The 24,207-nt window shown below is 33.0% G+C and overlaps 2 protein-coding genes and 1 long non-coding RNA gene across 3 annotated transcripts; all 3 read left to right on the plus strand.

Annotated features, from left to right (window-relative positions):
• Positions 1 to 1,257, plus strand: LOC110672548 (uncharacterized). The gene is made up of 2 exons (XR_009144979.1): positions 1 to 42; positions 125 to 1,257. It is a non-coding gene; the product is annotated as an uncharacterized LOC110672548 (long non-coding RNA).
• A 1,139-nt stretch (positions 1,258 to 2,396) lies between these two features.
• Positions 2,397 to 3,901, plus strand: LOC110672564 (uncharacterized). Its single transcript, XM_021835362.2, has one exon. The coding sequence runs from the start codon at positions 2,541 to 2,543 to the stop codon at positions 3,690 to 3,692; it is 1,152 nt and encodes a 383-aa protein (XP_021691054.2). The 5' UTR covers positions 2,397 to 2,540; the 3' UTR covers positions 3,693 to 3,901.
• A 5,838-nt stretch (positions 3,902 to 9,739) lies between these two features.
• Positions 9,740 to 11,910, plus strand: LOC110672550 (GDSL esterase/lipase At5g55050-like). The gene is made up of 4 exons (XM_058138435.1): positions 9,740 to 9,892; positions 10,107 to 10,356; positions 10,489 to 10,565; positions 11,866 to 11,910. The coding sequence occupies exons 1-4, from the start codon at positions 9,740 to 9,742 to the stop codon at positions 11,908 to 11,910; spliced, it is 525 nt and encodes a 174-aa protein (XP_057994418.1).
• The last annotated feature ends 12,297 nt before the right edge of the window (positions 11,911 to 24,207 follow it).

Below are 24,207 nucleotides of genomic sequence, written 5' to 3' on the forward strand. Positions count from 1 at the left end.
AATCTGAAAAAGGAGCTTCTTAAGGGTCCAGGGGAGCTTATTGTGAGTCCTTATTTCTCTATCATGCAAATTTACTATCTTCCTCATAAATAATTGTGCTTTCTTTTTTTTTTTTTTCAATCAGAAAGGACCTAACCCTTTCGTTGGTGCTACAAGCTTACCTGTGAAGCCAGCCTCTTTTAAAACTGCTGAGACTAATAATCCAACTATCAGTTAAGTCGGTTGTTTTACTTATCTCTACACACTCTCAAGAGATTTAGATGTCAAAATCCACCAATTTTTTCTGCATGTTTTCTTGTTCTCTGTCCAGATCAACTACAGAAGGAGCAATGGGCAGTATGCAGTTTGAAGACACTGCATCTGCTGCTGAAGCAGCTGCAGAATCTGCTAAGGAGGCAATTGCAGCAGCACAGGCTGCTGCTTATCTAGCCAACAAGAACCACAATCAGGCCTCTGAACCACCTCGTTTTTAATAATTCAAGCATTAATCCTGCAACGGCTACTGCTTATCTAGTGAAAAAGAACTTCAATCAGGCCTCTCAACCACCTGATTTTAGTACTTCATTCATCAATACTGGATTTGGGGTGCTTTCTGGCAATTCGATGGGCATTGCAAACAATCCTCAGATCAACTACACGAATATGGATCATCAATCTCAAGGTCCTGTGAGATTACATGACCCCAGAGTTTTAATAGGTCTCATTATCTAAGCAATGTGGAGGCAAGATCAGTGCAGATGGATAGTGAACACATTTATAGGAGACATAGCCACAAGGAATCAAGGCCAATCCAGATGGATGGTCAAACTGTCCATAGGAGACACAGCTACAATGCATCTTCTCCAAATTCAGAAATGAAGTTTGATGAATCAGACTGTGATGGAGAGATTGAAATGGAAGATTCTCGAGTTGGCATCTATCCACCACCACCACCTAAGCAGCCTCCTCCAGTACCTTCATCTCATGTAGACCGAGTTCCTCGAGTTCATCCTAAATTACCAGATTATGATGAACTGGCTGCTCTCTTTGAAGGTCTGAAGTACCACAAATCACAAACCTTGAAGCTCTAAAGCATCCCAAATCACAAGCCTAGAGCAAAATGCTTGGTGTATCATTTTTGTTAGCTTTTACAAGCCTTTGCATGGTATGGATGATCCTATATGGTATAGATAACAAACAATGCGCATTCTTTTTTCTAATATCTACAAAAATAAATCACTATCATTGATGAATTTTATCTTTTCAACTCTGTCTTTATTTCCGATGCACATAATTCAATTTTTTTTTTCATTTACTCATTCTATGAACTTGACCGATCATTCATTCATCAAATTATTAATAATAATAGTTACTTTTAAAATTGTTTTCTTTGCATATGTGATTCAATTGCCATTTTTCTGTCAAAAGCTAGAGTTAAATGAGCTAAAGAGGATGTTTTGTTTACCTGTTGATTGCAACGAATCAGAGTGTTTGGTAAGTTTAAAAAAATAAAGCTGATAGCTAATGGGTAACTGTGTCCATATATTATCATTTTTTATTATCATTTTTTTTATCATATTATCATTTTTTATGTAAATAAAAAATTAATATCATAAGTATTTTAATTTATAATCTTAATATCTTAATTAACCTATTATAACTTTATTAAAATATTTTTCATTAGTAACATAAAATATAAAAATTTATTTATTATGAAAAAATATTTTTTTATCAATAATAATGATTACTTTATTACTTTACAACTATATTTTTAAAGCTATTTAATTATTTTTTAAATAATTTAATTATTTTTTAAATAATTTAATTATTTTTTATTTCAATGATAATAAAATAAGTAATATAATATAATAAATCAATAATTATATAATATAATATAATAAATCAATAATTATATATTTATTTTAGTAATATAATAAATGATATATATATATTAATATAATAATTATATATTTAATTTAATAATAAAATAAATAATATAATTAATAAATTTATAATTTTATATTTATTTTAATAATAAAATAAATTATATAATATATATCTTTATTATTTATTTTACATGCGAATAATAACAGTTAAATATAAATTTTTCAAATACTTAACATAAATCATCTATCATCAATTATCAGTTATCACTTGTTAATTATATTTAGCAGGTAAACCAAATAGATCTTAATCAAATTCAACTCAATTTTATAAATAATTAATTATAAAATAATAAAAAGACAATTAAAAATATGAATTTAAGTACTGCAGGTTGAGATATTCAAATTACTAATGAAAATCTTATAAAATAACTTATTTCCCCTATTCTTTTTTTTTTTTTTAAATCACCTTCAATTAAACGACACCGTTAAATAAAATTGTGGAACCTCCCCCGAGCCTCAACTCTAAACCCTATAGTGCCAACCACCTCATTTCTGTCGCAGCCGAAAAACCCTTATTGCTCACTTCTCTCCCCAAAACAACGCCTTCTCCTCTGCTTAAGTGCTGCTGGAGCATAGGCTCTTTCGCTCTCTCTCCTCCTCTTCCTGTAGCCATCAATGGCCGCGACGCCACCATCTTCTAGTGTAAGCCCCAAAACAGTAGACAAAGCTGTAAACGCTCTACTGAAATGGCGAGCTGCCAAATCCAAAACTCAGAAACCTCAATTGCTAGAAAACGATGAATACGTATACCTAATTTTAACCCTTAAAAAAATCCCACAAAAGGGTGTTAGCCGCATCAATCCCCACAAAATCTCTCTCCCTAACCCCTTAATTAACCCTCAAAACGACAGCTCCGAACTGTGCTTAATCATCGATGACAGACCCAAATCCGGCCTTACCAAAGACGCTACTAAGAAGAAGATCCAAAACGAGAACATACCCATCTCCAAAATCATCAAGCTGTCCAAGCTCAAGACTGACTACCGTCCTTTTGAGGCGAAAAGGAAACTCTGCGATTCGTATGATATGTTTTTTGCAGATAAAAGGGTGATCCCTCTCTTGCCTAAGATGCTGGGGAAGCAGTTTTTCAAGAAGAAGAAGATTCCGGTGGCAGTGGATTTGAAGCACAAGAACTGGAAGGAGCAGATTGAGAAGACATGTTGGTCAGCTTTGTTGTTTCTGAGGACTGGAACTTGTAGTGTGGCTAAGGTGGGAAGGATTTCAATGGGGAGAGAGGAGATAGTGAATAATGTTGTGGCTGCTATAAATGGGATTGCGGAGATTGTGCCTAGGAAGTGGGGTGGTATTAGGTCTTTCCATTTGAAGTTGCTTGATAGCTTGGCTTTGCCCGTTTATCAGGCGCTTCCTGATTTGAAGTTGAAGATTGAAGGGGTTAAGGAAGAGGAGGAAAAGGCGGAAGAGGTTGAGAAAGAGATGGTTAAGGAGGAGAAAGTGACGAAGAAGAAGGGGAGGATACATGAGATTAGGTATATGGATAAAAATGTTGATGAGGATGATATCGAGTTGAACAATTATGGTGAAGGAAATGTTGATGATTATGGTGATAATGAGGGTAAAAATGGCTCCCTTGAAGTAGAGGTTAAGAAGAGAAAGAAGGGAGATAAAGGGAACAATGAGAAGATAACTAAAGTGAAGAAAGAGGATGGCATCAAGCGAAAGAAAAATGTAGAAAAAGCAAAAAATGAGGATGGTGCTAAGCAAAAGAAGCACAAGAAAGATCAGTTGGCTTCAGCAAAATTGAAGTGAGAGCTGCGAAGCTTTTAGCAGAATCAATGTTGAGGATTTTTATCCTTTGAATTTTTGGTATGAGGTTTGATTTTTTTTTTTTTTTTGGTATTTCTATTTTTCAGTACTGTCAGTGAGAAGTTATTAGAACCTAATTCACAAATTTTCTGCAACTCCCTCTCTTTCTTTTCATTTTCTTGAAATAACTTATTGCATTTTTATTTTTATAATGCTGGGTTTATGGGTTATATTCATATGATATTCTTGTGTCCGTTTTACATGCACCCATTCTGGCAAGCATTTTGCTTCTGTAGGAAAATTTTCTATTTATTCTTTACGGCCTGAGCTGTTAGAATTTCATGGTTTAGTTCCTGTAGAATTCTGTTACCATTTGATGTAAGTCATTTTCTCTTATATTTTTTTTTGTTATGAGGATATCTTCCATCATGGTGTACTATAATGCTAAAACTAAGCCTATATTTTTTCTTTTTGGCTCTCCATTTGGGATTAACGCATAGCTTGTTGTTTGTTCGCCGTTTTCCTTCTGATGGCGCTTTTAGCTGAGGCCTATCTTTCTTAATCTTATTCTCAGCTACTTAATGTTCATCCTATCTTAGGACAACAAAATAAACATTTGATAACTACTGCAAGAAAATGCTGGATTATCTTGATAATCGGTGCGCTCATTTTTCCCTGTAAAAACCTGAAATTATTGGATGCCTTTATAAGTTACTCTATTATTGTTAGGAATTACAAGTGGATGTAGTCTAGGAAAATTTTTAATTTTAGCAGCTTAGTGATCTACAAAGTTGTTGCTTTGATGTTGAGCAGTAGGATAGAGGTAGAATTTGTGATTACTAGTATATTCCCCCTTCACCTTTAACTGTAGTTGATGGAATTATGGTTACTTGGGTGTTGAACAAAGTCACTAAGCGGCCTCAAGTTTTTGAAATGTGCTGAACAGAATTTTAGATCTGAACTATCTGTTTATAATGACTAATGATACGCCTGAACACCAGTTTTTTAGGATATCTTAGACATGGCTGTTATATTAGATACTTACATGAGAGTAGAAAATTAGGGAAAAAAAAATATTTGTTGGATAAGTAGGCTATGTTGAAGCTGGTAAAGTTTAATCAACATTAAGGAGCCACATATTAAGAATGTGGGAGGATAGTGTCCATTTCAAAACTAGTATCTATGGCACATGTTGTGGGCCTGTCATTTAAAGTTAGCCACATTTATTAATCAGAAGGAGTTTCCTATTGATGGCAAATAGCAACAATACAATTATAGCTTAGACGGACAACTGCATCTGCTGTCCTGATAGTTTTCAATTCCAAGATGCAACTTTTTCATGTAGAGCGAATTAAATCTTTTAGACATATGAGGAGGTACCTTTCTTTGCCCCGTACACAGTTGTTGGATTGTACTTGGGTTTTGACTGTTGGATTATGAGCACACTTTGTTGTCAAAGACATATTGAGAGATCTTGGTATGTTTAATATCGTCTCCTATGTATGTTAGTTTCCATTGACAGTGTTGCATGTCATATTTTTAATTTCCCCAAGTTATCTCTGATTGTATATCATAAAGTATCAAAAGTAAATTATATTGCTAACTTTGTGTTATTTTAGGTATAAGGGCATCTTTTGTTCTTGAACTTGCTCTTCGTTCCTCTATTTGTTTCTATTTGAGTTTGTCTACAAACATAAAAGTTTTGCAATCAAATTCTTTCATTTGATATTTTGTTCAAATAAGACTTTCATTAGCTATTTGATCTACTTTAAATGGTAGAGTATGAAATCAAGCTGTGGTCTGCAGGTTTTTTAACTTGATAAAAAAAAGTTGTGATGGCCTAAAGTCTAAATTCACTGTTTTCTAGCTGTTTGAGTCCTGTTTTTGAGGATAAGAGGGGATGGTTGTAGAAGACATAGGAGTGCAAATTGAGGAAAGAGAGAAGAATGGTGGAGAGGAAGAAAAAGAGGGGAGGTGCTAGATAGTAGGTTTCAACAAAGTAGGCTTGGTTGCAACTAGGTAAGTTGAAAGAACAATGGATCCTTGGAAATATTATGATTTATGAGTGAAGATCAAAGAAAATTTCTCTTGGATAATTACATAAGGTCAAATAAGTTAAAAAGGTCCTATTCTGGCATTTTTCAATTGCCATAGAATGATCTTTAAAATCACTCTTCTCAGAGCTCTTTTGGTCCCTGGTTTGAGAAATGTCTGTCCTATGGGGCCTTCTTGGCCAAGCTTACTTTTCTTGGCTTAGGCCTTTGTTTTCTTTTTAGCTCTTGTTTGGGTTGTCCTGTGATGTTCTCCGGTGGCTGGCCTTTTGAAGAGGAGCGCAGACTACTCCAGTTGCATGGTTCCTGTTGTCCTCCAGTTCTGCTTTGTTGCTGTTGCCCTAGCTAGGGCTTAGTTTGTATGGGCTTGGGTTCTTACTGTGACTGGGTATGGGCTGTTAGACAATGATCCTTTTCCTTATGGGCATGGGTTATATGGCTTCTATGCTTTTAGGCCTTGGGCCTTGTATTTCAATATCCATCTGAAAGGTAAGGTGAGATTGCAATCTTCCTCAATAGGGTGAGATTGCGTCCATTTGAAAGTAGTACTCCTGGCCAATGTTTGTGGGTGTGTTACTTGAAATTAGCCATTTTTATTGTATAGAATAAGTCTCCTGTTTATAGTAGCAATGCCAGTGGAGGTTTAACAGAAATTTTATCTTGATAAGTCATGACCCTAAGACAACATTTTCATGTAGGGTGAATGATGAATTACTTGCAAGACGATCATATCTTTCATAACCAGCTGATTCCCCATAGTATTATAGTTCAACTAATCAGATGTGATTCCATATAGCAACAGGATCACTGCTGCTTTAGGAATAAAGGTTATGGGCCCTCTAGAAGCTTGGACGTTTCAAACTTTAGCATTTTGAATCTTTTTTCCTAATTGCTTTGATGAAATGCGCAACTGTGATCCCTGCTGAGGTCCTGGCTGATGAAATTTACGGTTTTTGTTAATGTTAGCCTGGAATTAGGATGTGGATTTCTTGGCCTTCTGGCCTATATGCAGATGAAGAATTTAATGGGATGGTTTGATGGCTACCTAAGTTTAGATCTTGCATATATGCTGTATTATAAATGCAAACTAAGACGACTAAAATTACTTGTATGTTCATGAGATGATGGGAAGATCTTTCATTTTTTATTGGATCATGTATGGAACGTGATTATGAGTCAAGAATATGCTAGAATTATATTTATTTTTGGCAAATAATTGCCCAGTCTGCATATGAGTGACTGGTTCTGGACAATGCAAGTTAAAACCAGCTAAAGGCAAAAGGCGGAGTTTCAACTGCTTTCTATTGTAAGTTTGTGCATGGACGGTGGATCATATTCGTGGGTTGCTGGAAAACAGTTGGGACCTGATGGTCCAAACATCGAATCTAAACGCCCAAACCCCAAACAAAAAACCAAGACACCCAACTCTCTTCTGTGGCCCTTATCATCCTGCCAAAGCCCAAAGCTGTAAAGTAGGTTACTTGCAATATAACAACCATTAGAAATATAGCTTAAATGTCAAAAGATGTGGGCTTCTTCCAAATTAACAATTATGTCAAAATTTTATCTCAGTAGAACCCTAGCCTTCACCTTGTGAGACAAATTTTTCTTATTTTTTATGATAGGATTGGAACCAAATAAATAATTAAATTAGGGCATGGATGAGGCTTGTTATCTTTTGTACAAATATGGATTTTAGTGCCACCCAGTCGTCAACTTTCCATTTCCAATCAGATTCTTGATTTAGATTTTCTCAATGTACTTATTTACTAAAATGCTTCATGGAGATAATAAAATATTACGTAAGCTTAAAAAACACTTAAACAGAGAGTTTGGAACCTAGTTCAAAGAAGCTTCTGTAGGGTATCCGATTTCCATATTCGGGAGATAATATTGCTTCTGGTTGACGTGTGTTATTCAACCTTTTTGTGATTGCTGGGTCATGAACAAAAATCTGTCCAAATTGCTTCTTTTCATTTGTTTTATTACAAATTTGTATATCCTGTGTTGTCCTGGCTTGGAGCTACTTGGCCATTCTTAGAAGAATTGGCAAAAACTCATTAGCACTGTAACCGATGGTTAATTTTTGTGGGGAATTATCAAAAACTTAAAACTACTTTAATTGAAGTTGAAGCTAGTGTGTATGAATTATATTGTTAGAGATAATAACATTTTTTTTAATATATATTTTTACTTAAAAGTTTTAATTTCTAAATTGAGTATTTTTGGATGCTGTCTATTAAAAAGATGATCATATTATCCTTCCCAATACTTTTAAGAATAAAAAAAATTAAAAACATATAAAAATTTCTTCTCTCAGGCGGTTGAGCTCCTAGAAGGACAAACATATGCTAGCATGAACACTAAAGTATTATGTACCAAAATTTGAAAAAAAAAATTAATTTTAATATAAATTGTGAATTTCAAATGACACTATTTTTTCTTGCAATAAATCATTTATAAAAAAGAGAATTTCAAAGAATTTTTATACCAGTATACATGAATTCTAGTTCTTTTAAAGTTAAAATATTTGAATTCCTTCATTCCAAACATGAAATTAATAAAAAAAAATTTAATTAATTAAATTTTTATAAAATTATAATTTCTAAACGATGGAATTAAGAATTTCAAATAATATTATTTTATAAAACATTTTAAATTCACACTCAAATAAAATGATTTCTATATTTATGAACCTAGTCTAAATTTATGCCTTTAATTAAATAAAAAAATGATATAAATTTATCAAATTCAAATCTCACGTTTTAAATTTGCATGAATATAAATATATTTAATTTAAGTTTGATCGATTTAATTAAAAGCATGAATGAAATAGGTTAGATTGATTTTCTTTATTGCATCGAAGAAATCTTCCAAGGAAAGAAAATTATACACACACACACACACACACACACACACACATATATATATATATATATATATATATATATATATAAACTCATAATGTCTTGTAATACCAGATGGACATTCCTTAAATTATACATATGGCTTGATTTATTAAGTGTTAGGTCTATCCGCCTAGAGATACAATCTTCTCGTGCCTGGCTATATATTTGAATCCAGACTGGAACTTGGAACAATGACCCATTAGAGATTTAATAATGTTTAGTGGCTGTAATTACTTGCCACATCTCAGCCTATAAATGCACAGAGATCTTAACTAAACCAAGAAAGTAGTAGAAAGCAATTCATAGTTCAAAGTCATATGGATTGGAGTTGTTGGTCTGTTTCACTTGTTATTGTGATGGTTATTAAGTTGCAGGTGGGAAAGGCAAGTACAGAAATTCCACCAATTTTTGTATTTGGCGATTCAACTACAGATGTTGGGACTAACAATTACTTGCCTGTGGAAAGAGCAAGAGCTGATTTTCCCTTCAATGGGATAGATTACAGAGATGCTAAACCAACCGGAAGATTTAGCAATGGCCACAACATTGCTGATACTATTGGTGCTCTTATTTTTTTGGAAATGGCACAATTCAACTATTCTTTGAATATTTCTATCAAAGTGAAATAATATATAAACATAGAATATTTACATGTAATGTTAATGAATAATTATGAAAATGATGAATTAAGGTAACTCTTCAGTTGGGTGATTATTATGATATGTTATAAACAGTGTTTTGTTAAACATATTTATTGTTTCATTACTTGTGATGTGGTTTAGCGAGGTTATTCGGTCACAAGAGAAGTCCACCACCTTTTGTGGCTCTCCTGCGTAACCAGCCATTTTTCAAGCGCAATGTTCTCTGGGGTGCCAACTTCGCCTCTGGAGGTGCCGGACTCCTTGATTTTACAGGAAGGCAATTGTAATCTCTACATACCCTGACAATTATATATATTAAGCTTGAATTTTATGACAATAAAGATGAAGAAATAAAAACTTCCACTGTGTTTAAATCACAGAGGAAGGTGATAACCATAAGAGAACAGGTGGAACAATTTGGCACTGTGTGCAACAATATCACGCAAGTAATGGGTGAATCTGCAGAGAAAGTAATTTCAAATTCACTCATTATCATCAGCATAGGAAGCAATGGCATTTTCGACTATCTGCTCTACAATGATACCCACAATGTGGAATACTTCATAACCACTGTCATGCAAAGTTACCATTATCATCTAACGGTCTGTGATTTCAACGTTCTATCTTGCTACCTTCTTTCTTTCTGTTAGGCTCTGATAAACGAATGGTCTATGGGCCAGTAAGGAGCCTCTGGCCATTCACCCTAAACTCACTCTGAAATTTTTGACTGGGTTGGACTAAAAATGAACCCAATCCAACTTATTAATGAATGGGTTTAATTTGATAATTTCAATTCCCTTCTCTGTCCAATTGCAGAATCTACTAAATCCGGGGGCTAGAAAATTTGGTATTGTAAGTGTTTCACCAATCGGGTGCATTCCACGATACAGGGTCCAAAATCCTACGGGAGAGTGCATTGAAGAACGAAACTTGTATGCTCAAAAGTTCTCTATAGAACTTGAAGGCATAATGCAGAAGCTGAGCGCGGAGTTCGAAGGGATGAAGTATTCCCTGGGAAATTCATATGAAGTGACTTCTTATATCATTGACAATCATCTTGCATATGGTGAGCCAATTAAATATTACTCTCTACAATTAATAATTTAAAAATTAGTTTAGATTAAATAAGATAGAACAATATCTGGTGTTCTTTTTTCCAATAATAATAATTATTATTTCTCAAATTTCTTATTATTAGGTTTCAAGGATGCTATAACTGCTTGTTGTGGATTAGGAAAAATTGGCGCAGAATCACCATGTCTACCAAATGTGACTGTATGTCAAAACCGGGATGACTTCTTCTGGTGGGATCGGTACCATCCAAGTCAGGCCAGTTGTGAAGTGTTAGCCCTAACCCTCTATAGAGGTTCCCAAAAATACGTGAAGCCTATTAGTTTCAGTCAATTGGTTGAAGATATATGATATGCAGTTCGGTCATGCCAATCCAATATTAATTCTTCCTCAAGTGCTCCTCTCAATCTTGCTTATCAATGATATAATGCATGGGCTGTGTTTGAATAAACAGAAGTCGTTTATCAACTTCACAAGATGAATAAATATTAAATAAATAAAGTAAACATGCAGAGTTTCATACATAAAGATGGACTGTGAACTCTACGTGTCTATGAGTCAAAAATTAATTACAATTTAATGCAAAGAATAATTTATTGTTTGCTGTTTTTCTTTATTGAGTTTGATGTGGGATTTCTAATTTTATAAATAAATTGATTATTTGTTCCATACTTTACAATAATTTTGTGTAATTTTTTGTGGCAAATTACAAAATACACCCAACGTAATAAACAGTTACACCTTGAAATTAGAAAGATGGACCCATTATTTTGTGAGTGAAGCACCAGATGAATCTAATGATTTATCTAATTTTCTTACAGATCAAGCATAATTACTAGGCTATTAAATTTCCTCCAGCAGCGCTTCTCTGCACACTCATTGTAGTTTGCCGGGTTAGGTCTTCAACGGTGTAGGACTGGTTTAGTCTAGATTTTGTTATTATTGGGCTTTGGGCCTTCATTTTTTGGCTATATAAGCTGAGCCTTTTATTTGGAGTTCTTTTGGGCGTTGTATTCGCATTGGCCTTTTGTAAGGCTTTAATGGAAATATCTTGTCTTTTTAAAGAAATATTTTTCACAGGCATGGTAAACGGCAAAAGATTAAGGAGACTCGAATTAAAGAATTAGCTAAACATACTCAAATTAAAATAATATTTTTTAAGAATTTTCAAAAAAAAAAAAAGAAACTCAATTTTGGACTAATCGAAGTAAATTAACTTGCCAACCAGCTAGTTTATATATATATATATGAGGTAAAAGGAACAGACAGCAAAAAACCACAAAAACAAAATATGAAAACCTTGAATTTGATGAACATAAACAGAAGATAATTACTCCGATACATGGTCATTGATGCATTTACATTTTATAAGCTTTTAGGACATATTTTGCATATATTTTGTCTTTATAAATAGTAATTTTATATAATTTTTAATATGTTTTAATTTAATTAATTTATTTATTATAATTTTTTTATTTAATTTGTGCTTTCCTTATATTTTTAGGTTGAGTTGGGATTGAAAGATGCTGGGACCAAAAATTTATGTTGATCTAGAAGCTCAATGTGTTTGAAAACAGTAGAGAAAACTCAAGTTTTATATCAAGTAGAAAATTACACGAGCTTCAATATGACCATATTTCTGCATGTGTAACCATAAATCGTCAAAACATAAATTATGTTTTCATTTATAGTAATGTAATCTCTAGTATTGCAAGAACAAAAGGAGCCATATAGAAGCAGATGGAAAAGCATGATCAGTGTTTTCACTCGTGCAATGACATATCAAGCAATTACACTAGCCTTGTGTGACGTTTACACGCCTTATGCTTCTCCAAATTTGTAGACTGATTGTGACCAATAAGTTATACGAGGTGTGTTAATTGGGCACTAAATTTGCACTGGTCATGTAAATTAACCTCGAAGCTGACATGGATTACACAAATTTTGTTTTTCTAAATTCTTTTTGTACTATTTCTCTAACTTAATAGGACTACAATTTGACAGTATATAAACATCATTTTCGTAGTTTTTGCTAAGTTTGGAAAAGAGAGAGAAATACTTGAAACAAAATTTTGTTTTCTTTGAAAGGGGAAAAATAGTAGCGAGAAGACTATCATTTTCTTCTACACCAATTAGGTTTCAGTCCAGATTTTGTCACGTAAATTGATTCTTCATTTGTTTTCTTTAATTCTTTAGCTTATTTTCATGTTACTTTGTATTTTCTGCATAATTCTCTCTGTAATTTTGAACATCAATGAGTAGATTTCTTTATATTTCAGAGTTGAGATATAATAATACTCTGTTTTAACCTATGGTATTAATCTGATTTTGTTTAATTAAATGAGTAGTTGTGCTTTGATTCTATTTCTTATGCTTTATTTACATACTTTGTGTTAGGTCTCTCAAAGTTGTGCTTTAAATCATTGATTGATGAACTGAAAGGTGAAGATCAATTATAAAAAATCAAGATTCAGAACTTATAATTTTAGATATAGAGATAGACTAAAATTATGAGAGGATTTATGTAAATTAACTATAGACTTAATGGATTTTAACTAAATCAAGAGTCACAAAAATAGTATTTTGTTTAGTTAAAATACTTCTTTGATTTCTTGAAAGAGAATCTTAGAGATTTTAGAATTAATATCCTTCAAAGACACAATTATCCATTCATTAGCTATTTGATAAATAACCAATTAATTGGAGTGTAAACCCCCAACTTTAGAATCTCTTTTTTATTAATTGTTACTTGTTTGTTTTAGCTTACTATATTTAGTTTAATTCTTGTTGATTTGCTTTTTATTGCTTATTGTTTAATTCTTACCTATAATTATAGGTCTAATAGTCTATATCATCATAGTTTGGTATTTAACTCGATTCTCATGAGAATGATATCTTTATATTATGTACGATTCATGCACTTAAGGAATATAATTTATAAAAAGAATTAAAGTATTAAAAGGAATATGATTATTTAATTAATTCAAGAGCTAGGTTTTCTAAAATTTTATTAGCATATTGAGATATTTTCTTTTCTTTTTTAGATTTTATTTATTTTGTAAAAAATAACTTGTATTTGAAAAAATATTTTTCTTGAAAATTATTTTTTAAGAAATTTTTTTCTATAATAATATTTTTCATTACTTGGTTACAATATTAAATTAATAGTATATTGTTTATATCATTTATGTATTTAAAATTAGTGGATGGAAATAGGTTGTGAACAAGAATTCACATAAATATTCACGATTTGCAAGTTATCTTAGAATTTCTCAAAACACCAATACAAGGGAACATATATAATATAATTAATTCGTGGAATAATTATTGATGCGAAGAAAGAATGAACAAATATATGCACCAATACAACTCATTGTTAAGCATATTCTTGCAACAAATTTCGTTTATGCAAGCTAGATGGTGAAAAATCCGAGCAGGCAGACATAGACAGCCATCGTTCCAAGCAAGGTGGGGAGGCAATTAATCAAGCAAACAGTGATTGCCTATACAAGTCCAAACAATACCACAAGTTGCCGCATGAATTTTTCCACTAATAATTGTTTGCCATGCTGATTGAGTTTCTTAGTTTATAGTGTTCTCTCCTAGCTATCTTTCAAAATTCACCACTTAGTATTTGCCGCTTTAACTTTCCATATATATACTATAAGTTGTTTTTTTATTTTTTTATTTTTAATTTTTTCTACTAGGGTTAGATTATATCACGAGTTAAACTTTGTACATCATATGTATTAAGTCTATTCTCCATTTTGCTGCATAATTTGCATTGAAATTAGAAGATTCATAAAAACATATTTTTCTATGATATGTAGATCTTATGATTGAGCCTCTAATAAAGAAGGTTAAAATCAATAAATTTAGTTCAATAATATTAGAGTCTTTTGCAGGAATATAAGCCTCAAGTTTGAATTTGATCAAACTCAAATGAATAAAAAATTATTATTAAAATTAAATTTACCAAAACATCTAAAATCCTTTAAATAAAAATGAATGACTTACTATGAACCCATTTGGCATTTTAATATATATATTATTTTAAATGTTATTGAGAAAAAATTATTTTATTATTTTTAATGTTCTTATAGTTAAAAAATATATATTAAATATAATTTTAATTAATTTTTAATATTTTTTAACTAATATATTTAAAAAGCGTATTGTTAACTCCAATAGCAACGTTAGATAGTCCCCACACACACATATATAACCACATATTAAAATTATTTGATTGAAATTAAGTGATAAATTTAGTAAACATTAATATAATTAACCCAATTTTAATAACTGTCGAATTATGCAATTTCTAGACTCGAATAAACACTTTAGATCTATGATTCTAGCTAGATCTATCTGCCTTAAATTTTTCTAGCAACATTGTTCTCACTACAAAAAAAGTGAGTATAGGGGACACATAAAATTGTCCCCAAAACTATGAATAATTGTCCTCAAAGGTATAGGGGATGACATTAATCATCCCCACCTGTTGTCTTCTTTATCTCCGTATCCTATTCTATAGGGGACGACAAATCATAATGTCGTCCCTAAAAAAAGAGATGATGGTCGTCCCCAATATGGGGACAATAGTTGTCCCTAATATGGGGACGACAATCATAGTCGTCCCCTAACATGGGGATGACTGTCATCCCCCTATATGGGGATGAATGTCGTCCCCATTGTCCAAACTCAAGGGGGACCATAATCGTCCCCTATAAAAGGGGGACGACGCTGGTCCCTAGTTTTGGATTAGACTCAAGGGGGACCATAATCATCCTCCTATTAAAAGGGGATGACATTCGTCCATATTTAAAGAGGACAATACTTGTCCCCAATTATGGAGACCATAGTCGTCCCTTACTATTAAAGAGACAATAGTCATCCCCTAATAAAAATTAAATAGGGATAATTTTTATCCTCATATCCTCATATTTTGTTCCCTATAAAGTTGCTTTTAATATTGGGATATTATATTTATAATTATTAAAAATATTGATACTCGTAAATTTCATGTTTAATTCAAAAAAACTATATGATAAAATTAATATATAAGGCCATTAATATGATCCAAAGTAATAAGTAAAAAATATATAAAGGCCTTCAAGAAAAATAATGCTTTATCTTGAATTTGAGTGTGATAATATAAAAATAAAATAATAAGCATTGGCAAACTGCAAAAAGGGAATTAGTATTAATTTGCTTAACCTTATCCAACTTAGTGTCCATGGGCAATGGGCTAGCTATTAGTTAACAATAATAGTATTGCATGATCAATTATGAACGTGGGGTATGAGAACTGAATGGAAGGTCCCCAAATAATAGCAATTATATGTTTTAGTAAAGAGAAAGGAGCATTTCCAATACAGAATTTCTCTAATAAAGAAAATCAGCAATATTATTTTCAGAATAAACAGTATCTGAGCTAGATGACAATGATGGCAAGACATGATAATTAGCCCTTAAAGAAAGGATTAGAATTAGGTCCTGCCATTTTTTAGTTAACATTTATTATGCCCAAATTTAAGTGTAACTATATGGAAGGGAAACCATTCTAAGCCAGAAATCTTAAACACTCTTCATATCAGGGTTTCAATTTAGTCCTGTCATTTTGTTGTATGTGCATTAACTTATTATTATTATTATTATTCCCAACTCTTTATGCAGATAACAAGTTTTGGAAACTTGATTTGGTAACATAAATTGTGGTAATGAAAGTTCTGTACAAAACTAACTACAAAACCCAAAATTGAAAAGTCAAGTTCATATTGTGTGTCTACAGGATGATATTCAAGTTAGAGATTGAATAGATAAATGTATACATCAAATTGGCCTTATCAATTGGTTTAGCTAGAAGCTTAAAACCAATTGTTTTGCTCAAGAACTACTTGCTTAATCTCCAATGGCATATAATGTTGTCCCAAAACTAACAAGAATATCACATATCACTTGGCAGCAAATGAATTATTAAATATGTTCAAGGAAATTAATGTAAATAATAGTTCAAAATAGTAAAACAAATCCACAATGAGAATGAAGGGTCTCTCTTTCTTCTCTTTTCTTTTCTTTTCTTTTCTTTTTTTTTTTTGGATTTTGGTTTTGATAGGTAGTAGGCCTGTTAAGATTTGCAAAATTGTTGTACTATAAGAGTACAGACTGCATTTGATAAATGATTTGTATTTACTTAAAAAGGGGCTTGTTTGACGTGTGCACATAGTCACATAGTTTGTCTTTGGCACATGACAATATAAAATGGTTAAAAGCAAGTGCATGAAAATTAAAAGGGAAAAAAAAGTAATATAACAGCTATATTTATATTCACAAGGCTTTTTAAATGCAAGCAATAAAAAAATTTTCTAAAGTCTAGAAAATTTTCAATTAAAAAGGGACAAACCAATCATTTTTGTTATAATATTAACGTGGTTGCCATAAAATAAGCAGAAAGAACATTGCCAAATAACATTTTCTTAGCTCTCAACTGTAGAAATATTATATTATATTAATAGACAGTAAAATAATCAATGAAAACATATTGGAGCCATTGAAATTTCTGGCTTCCATGTGTATCAAACACTGCTGATTAATATAAATATAGACAAGATTGGAGGTATGCCTGTTGTTCAACAAATAAAGAGTTTAAACACTTGCTATAAAAAGAACTATATTAGTATAATCTTCTCCAAATTTATTAGTTCAATGACTTGTTGGGTTGTTTCATACAACCACAACACCTAAATGGATAAGGGTATAATTCAACAAGTCTATTACAATTACCTAGAGGAACAAAAATTCAACAGGTTATTACTATTTTCTTGTCAGCACCAAAAATGCATCTTACAACCAGGAAGCAGCACTTCCATAAGAACAAATATCAAAAGGAGATATATTTTGACAAAAAAAAACAAACATTTTGAATATTAATGGCAGAAGAACTACATCTAAATATAATATATAGCAGAAAATTGAAGAGGAAGTTCAATTGCACCCGGCACTCAATAACCCATGCCACAACATGTTGGATGAAAACTCGTGGAGTTCTATGAATCCCCAAAACACAAAAAAGACTATTCAAAATCTCCACAAAGGGATCACAAATAACCTCGTTAGCTAGGTGGTTCTCTTTGTAATATCCCTAATTTTCAAATAATTATTATTATATATATATATATATATATATATATATATATATATTTTTTTTTTCTTTTATTCTAATCCTAGTATTGTGGACTTCGCTTATGTACTTTCATTTCATGGAAATTCGATCGTCGCCCAGATCTGTAATTTCGAGCCTAGCAGATAAGCTACTGGAACCATTTTAGAACCGGGTTAAGATTATAGGCTACCCCATAGTTTTCAGACGTTCTGGACGTGTTCCAGTTGCCAGATTTGGCATAGGTAAACTCGAACTCTACACTACTCAATTTTTGCTTTGTACTGGGTTAGAATAAAATTTATAAAATATTTATGGATAATAAGAAAATTACGATTCCTATTGCAATAGCCTTATAATATTGTTAAGGACCGCAGAGCAGGTTTATAGAATTTTTAAAGTTAGTTTGGATACTTTTTGAAAAATATTAGTTTTGAAATCTTATAATTGAGTTGTCTGATGTTGTGATTATTGCTTGGTTTGGAGGGCCTAGAGGGGCCATATAATGATGATGAGATATGGGTTGAGTTTAGAAGTGTTATTTGAACCATTTTGCAGGTTAGTAGGTCATAGGTATAGGGAAGACTCTGCCGGATTTTTAGCACAACTTAGGGTGTCTTTGGTCTTTTCTAAATTTGTATTGAGTCAAATATATTAAATAATTACAATGAAATTGTCAGGTGAGCTGGGATAGCCTTCGTCCTCTGCCCAGCCGCCGTAGTGACCTCGGTTCAAGTTTGTGAGTAAAATATTAATTTTAATTATAATTTCGATATTATTATATGTTCAAGCATGTCCATGCATCACTTATAAATATTTATCCATGTAGTTAAACACTAGGCACGTTTTATATTGCATTCATAATTGTTGAAGTGCCATGGATATTGTTTGTGGTAATTTAGAGCAGTGTGTGTGTGTGGCGTGCGTGTGGTATGGTATTAGATATGGACAAGACAGGTAGACACGGCTTGAGAGACACTCGCTGGGACCCAGTCCTTCTGGGTAGACATGGCTTAAGAGACACTCGCTGGGACCCCACACTTGGTTTATTAAGCGAAAGTCCGGCTTGAGAGACACTTGCTGGTAGAGGTTGGATTAAGAGGGCTGTATAGGGGATCAACTCCCATATATGTATTGCTTGACAGTGTTGGGTGTGTGAGTTCTCCAAATTGCCTTTTTGCTATTATGATATGAAAATTATGATGATGTTGCATTTCACTCCACAGGGTGCATTAGCTTTAGATAGTTATAGAGATTATGATTAAAATTTGTATTTTACTCTCTGAGTTGAACGCTCACTCCTGTTCATCTATTTTTCCAGACTACAGGAGGATTATTTATTGTAGCTAACCTGCTCTTCTTCTTCGCAGGTCCATTAATAGTATTTAATGTATTTTCTACAATTGAGTTAAATTTTAGACTCCGCATGTGTTAGAGGCACTTATTTTTATTTTGGTCTTGTATTATAAAAGTTATGTTGGACCTGTAAAATTATTAACTGTATGCATTATGGGATTGGATGAGAGAGCTAAGCTCCTATTTGAGTTATGACATTTCGATTATGTGGAGGGTGAGCTGAGCTCCCCAATTTATTATATATTGTGTTTACAGGTCGGGCGAGTCAAAAACTCTCCATTGAATGGTCCATTTTATGATCGGACTCTGTCCAGTTGAATTCTTGAAATTGAGCCCAAATGGGCCTTAGAGTTGGGTTGAGGAATAGTTAGGCTTACTACAGGCCTCAGGGGCTTTAAGCTGGCCCAGGTCCTAGTATCGGTCCGGCACATAGGTTGGGTCGTGACAAAAGTGGTATCAGAGTTTAAGCTTTAGATTCATGGGAAAGTGTGCACCTAGAGTTGTCACATGCGAAGTATAGGATTCTGTTTCATCTTTTTTCTATAATTCTTCGTTTCTAGATTCTGCGTTATTCCTCAATTAATATAAGAGTGCTTCAGTTTAGCACCTCAGTTTTGTAAAGTACATAGAAGTGTGAAATAGAGTTAGTAGACATGTTGAGGTCTGCCATGGAAATACATTCTCCAAGAAACACTACATTTCTATCAGTATGGGTGTAAATGTTGTGCCTATCTGGTGCTAGGCACGAGTACATAAAGGTGAGTTTTGATAGTATAATTGCACTAGATAAGGGTGAGGATACCACTGCTGGCAGTTTTCAGTGGATGACCTAGTCAGAGTAAGTTTATGATAATAGTATATTCAAGAGAGATAAGAGATTAGGAGACCTAGTTTGTCAAGACGTATCGTAGTAACTATACAATGTTCTTGATGTCTGCTATGTAAGCTGCAGATTATAGTACGACATGAGATTATTGTGTAGAGCTGCGTGCATCCCCGTGGTGCTCCATAATGAGGGTGTTTGCGGATGGCCTCTGTTTTGGTACAATTATGCCAGAATAGAGTTCTATATCTACAGAGGAGTTGGGAACTTCTGGTTAGGGATCTAGAGCTAAAATATCGAAAGGTCACAGTTGGGTGGTAACTAGAGTCAGTTACTCATTTACCCTAGCATGAGCTCGAGTTACATCAAGAGTTGCCATTAGACTAGAGGTTACGGATTCGTTGCAAAGTAAAGGTGACATCTATAGAGTGAGATCATCTGGTCTTCGGTATGGAATTTTGGATGGTTTTTGTAGTACGATAGATGTTTTGCTTAGAGCTTAGTGAGAATAGTATATCTTTTGTGTATCAGCAAGGTGTAAAGTACAACCCTACTACCTAGGGAAGGTCGGAACTATGAATTAATGATTTACAGAGCTATGATATGATAAGAGAGTCATTAATTTGACATGATTTTGACAAGGTGGTAAATGTAGTACCTTTGTTGCAGTAAGTTAGGGTATAGTCCTATCTTTTCAGGAGGGATCGAAGGTTATTACTGATAATGATGACTTATGGAGTAGTGTCCCAGATGGGATTGTAGCGTGAGATAGAGAGTTGTTAGCTTAGGTGTTCTGGAGAGGGTACAAGTTCCATGTAGGAATTATAAGATGTAAGATCAAGATGTATGTAAGCCTTTAAATTGAATGACGGGTTTAAATATCTAGTATTTTAAGTTTCAGCTAATTAAATGGATATGAAAAATTAGAGTTGCTACAGATCCCCTCCCTAAGGTAGTAGGGGGTAGTATGTAGTCCAAAAGGGCAAGAATAGAGATCACGTAGGAGAAGTATGACTGCTATTCCCTAAGTTTATCCTTAGTTTCTTAATGCTTAAGACTAAAGTATACTCCAAATAAAGTAAAAGAAAAAGGACAAAAGTTAGCATCGATAAATCATAGAATATGTACATATATATATATATATATATATATATATATATATATAGATGGAGTGCGGTTCCAATACAGTAGGAGAGATAGCCTGAATGCCAATAGAAGTCTAGCTAGGATAGTTAGAGGATCAATTCTGAGTAGCATTAAGGTATAGATGACGTGGTAGGGATAGTGGAAAGGTATAAGTTTCTGATATGACAATCAGGTTCAAAAAGAAAATAGAGCTAAAGGATGGAAGAGTGAAAGTTTAGATTTGGGTAAGATAAAACGAGTTGGCTAAAGAATAAACTGGAAAAACATATTAGAATAAGATTAAGAAGAATAGAGCCAAAATACCAAGGAGGTGAATGTGGTTCTAGGAAGGGTAAACGAGATAAAAAAAAAAGGATAGAGAACGTAGAAAAGGATGGCATTAGGAAGAACATTGTTAAGTTATGAAACCCAGAAGTACAGGACTTAGAGCAGGTCATAATTGATGTAGTGTTAGGAGCCTGAGCCTAGAGTTTAGAGTTACAAGATCTGGATTAGACCTTATCTATTTTCTACCCCCAAGGTAGGATAATGGGGCAATGGCATAAGAACCCTTTTGATTGTTGACAGTATAATGGAAATTAGGTGAGGTGTGCGATCAAAGTAGGTAGTAACTGTTGAGCATGCTGTGGTAACTTGAATTGTATTATCAGATAAAAAAGCAAGATCAGTAGGAGTAAGTTGGATAAAAGTCAACATAAGGGATATAAATATGCAAGATGAGGGATAATGTCACAGAGGCTTAATATTAAAATTTAGAGTGGTGAGACCTAGAGTCAAAAATTGGATTTAGACATATATTTTCAGTGTGATCGATAGAATAATTATGTAAAAAAAAAGAGTAATAATAAATAAATAAATAAATAATAGTATGATAATATGTAGCAGAACGCTAATAATGGTCAAAATAGGACAAGATAGGTATAGGTATAATTATAAGATATTGAGAAGTACATGGATTAGAGGAGTGATTGTTGGTAAGATTGGAGTAGATCTGAAAGAATCTGTGAGTGCTTTTATCTTTTAGAATATAACTAAGTATAAGGAGCATTGAACAAATAATTATAAGTATGGAAGATAAATGGAGAGTAAAAAGGAAATAGTAAATTCTAAGATGATATGTCAGGCAGGACAACAGTATAACAAATAGTAGATACAATTGATATCTTGTAATAACGCACAATAATTACAAAGAAATAATGAAACTAAAAAGAGAGACTAAGGGATATGAGCTAAATCTTGTTTATCAAACAATGGTATACCATAAATGGTGGGAGAACATTTCTCCTTATCAAATTGGCTTGTATTTTGATTCTAGGAGATTATGTTAAGAAGAGAGACCGTGTCAAAGTAACCCAATTAATTGAAAATTTGATGGGCGTTAGTACATATCCAATCTTTTGAGGTGAAAATGACGATAATGGTGTACCTAATGTTAAGTATGAAAGTATGATCAGAGAGGTGACAGGAGTTAAATCGAGTTAGTTACTAGGGCTTACAACCCTTTTGAACTATAAGTTGGAGGAAGTGTTATTGGCTAATGAGTTACAGGGAATGAAATTGTTGCTAATGGGAAAAGTTGAGGCTGAAGTTTAAAAAGCTATGGGCAGTATATGTGATTATATTAAGGAGAACATACACGTGAAGTATCTTGTTTAGAATTAAGGCATGGCACATATTTCCCACAGCCGTGTTAGTTCATATGGAACTTATAATTTATGGGGCTCCTATCTATCCAGGATGAGCAATTTCCTACTAAGGCTGGTAGGGAATGATAATTTTCTGATAGATAAGTTAGAAAAGTGGATACAAAAAGAACTTTCTATGGTTAATTACAAGTGTTACATAATGTGAAGAATGTGCTAATAGGAGTCAATCGTAAAGTTAGAATTCTCGAAGTAATAGAACTAGTAATCAAGATAAGACTAAGAAATTAAAAAAAAAAAAAGTTAAAGTTGATGATGGGATGGACATCCTTGAAGGAAAAGGTGTAAGGGTGAGATAGGACTAAGATTAAGGAATAAGTACAGCATGTTGAAAAGATATCAACGATAGCAGAAATAGGAAAAGAAAGTAGATAAGATCCAAAGGACAGAAAGAAAGCTCGATAGAGCTAGTTATAATGATGAGGATAAGAGGAAATAGGTATGCTAGGAACACACTAAGAGATGTTTGAAACAAGTTATTATGAGATGATAGATTAAAGGAGTAGTAGAGCCTTGATCTAAGTGCCAATGTGTCAGAAGTAGGCCACATACTAAGAAACTTTAGGAAGAAGTCTAGATATTTCCATTCCAGAGAAGGAGTGGGAAACGATAAAGTTGCATTAACTGGGTTGTCAAGGAATACAAATACATTTGTCCTATAAGAGAAGAGACCCAGTTCACTTTCCAATATTGATAAGTAGTGTATGGTATGCTTGACATTGGATGGAGCTCTAAATAACTAGTTACATAAGATGGACAGGAGCTGGTCTAAGGACCTTAGTAATTACACAAAAGAGATTGAAAATTTGAAGTATCATGGGAGTGAAAAGATTTATAGGTATTAACCATTGAGGTCATAGGATAAGTAAAGGTTTCAAACGAGATGTATATGATAGGTGCTACAGAAAAACATTTCATAGGATACTATAGGGTAAGGAACATAAATCATATTTTTGGGGAACAGAGATTATTGAAACAAAGGAATGAGGACTGAAGTCACTAAGAGACACGTTAGGGCATAATAAAAGTAAGGTAAGTGCCAAAGTTGATTAAAGTTATCAGATATCAAGTCGAGAGTAGTGGAGTTATAATGAGTACTAGAGATGACCAAAAAAAAAGAAGGGTAAACGAGTAGTCAGATGTGATGATTTAGACTCAGAAGGAAGATGGTAGCTGGCATACTACTACAGGGGCAGATAGACATAAAAATTTTTAACCATCCATGCAGATCCAAGGTGGAAAGATATAAAATTTGCAATGGGTGACAGTGTTCTTGAAGGTTTCTCCTATGAAAAGGGTTATGAGATTTGGAAAGAAAAGGCAAATTAGCACTCCGTTATATAGGACATTTTAAGATCATGGACAGAGTGAGAGCAATTGCCTATCAGTTAGAGTTGCCATCAAACCTTTCTCATATCCACCCAGTATTCCACATTTTCATGCTTAGAAAGCATGTTCCCGATCCTTCTCATGTGCTGCGACCAGACACAGTGGAGTTAAATGAGAATTTGATCTTTGAGGAGTAACTAGTAGCCATAGTAGACTATCAATGAGACAACTTTGGTCAAGGCAAATCCCTATGGGTAGTCCTGTGGAGGAGTTAATCTATGGAGGAATGCACTTGGAAGTTAGAGCAGAATATGTGTAGCAAGTACTCAT

The sequence above is a fragment of the Hevea brasiliensis genome, chromosome 16, assembly GCF_030052815.1.
Source record: "Hevea brasiliensis isolate MT/VB/25A 57/8 chromosome 16, ASM3005281v1, whole genome shotgun sequence".
Classification (NCBI taxonomy): Eukaryota; Viridiplantae; Streptophyta; class Magnoliopsida; order Malpighiales; family Euphorbiaceae; genus Hevea; species Hevea brasiliensis.

What these genes read in the sequence shown, in the direction of transcription:
- LOC110672564 (XM_021835362.2), top strand. Translation starts at nt 2,541, where the DNA reads ATGGCCGCGACGCCACCATCTTCTAGTGTAAGCCCCAAAACAGTAGAC.
- LOC110672550 (XM_058138435.1), top strand. Translation starts at nt 9,740, where the DNA reads ATGGGTGAATCTGCAGAGAAAGTAATTTCAAATTCACTCATTATCATC. An exon ending in GTTACCATTATCATCTAACG is followed by an intron (nt 9,893 to 10,106) that starts GTCTGTGATTTC and finishes GTCCAATTGCAG; the next exon opens with AATCTACTAAATCCGGGGGC. An exon ending in CATGTCTACCAAATGTGACT is followed by an intron (nt 10,566 to 11,865) that starts GTATGTCAAAAC and finishes TTATATTTTTAG; the next exon opens with GTTGAGTTGGGATTGAAAGA.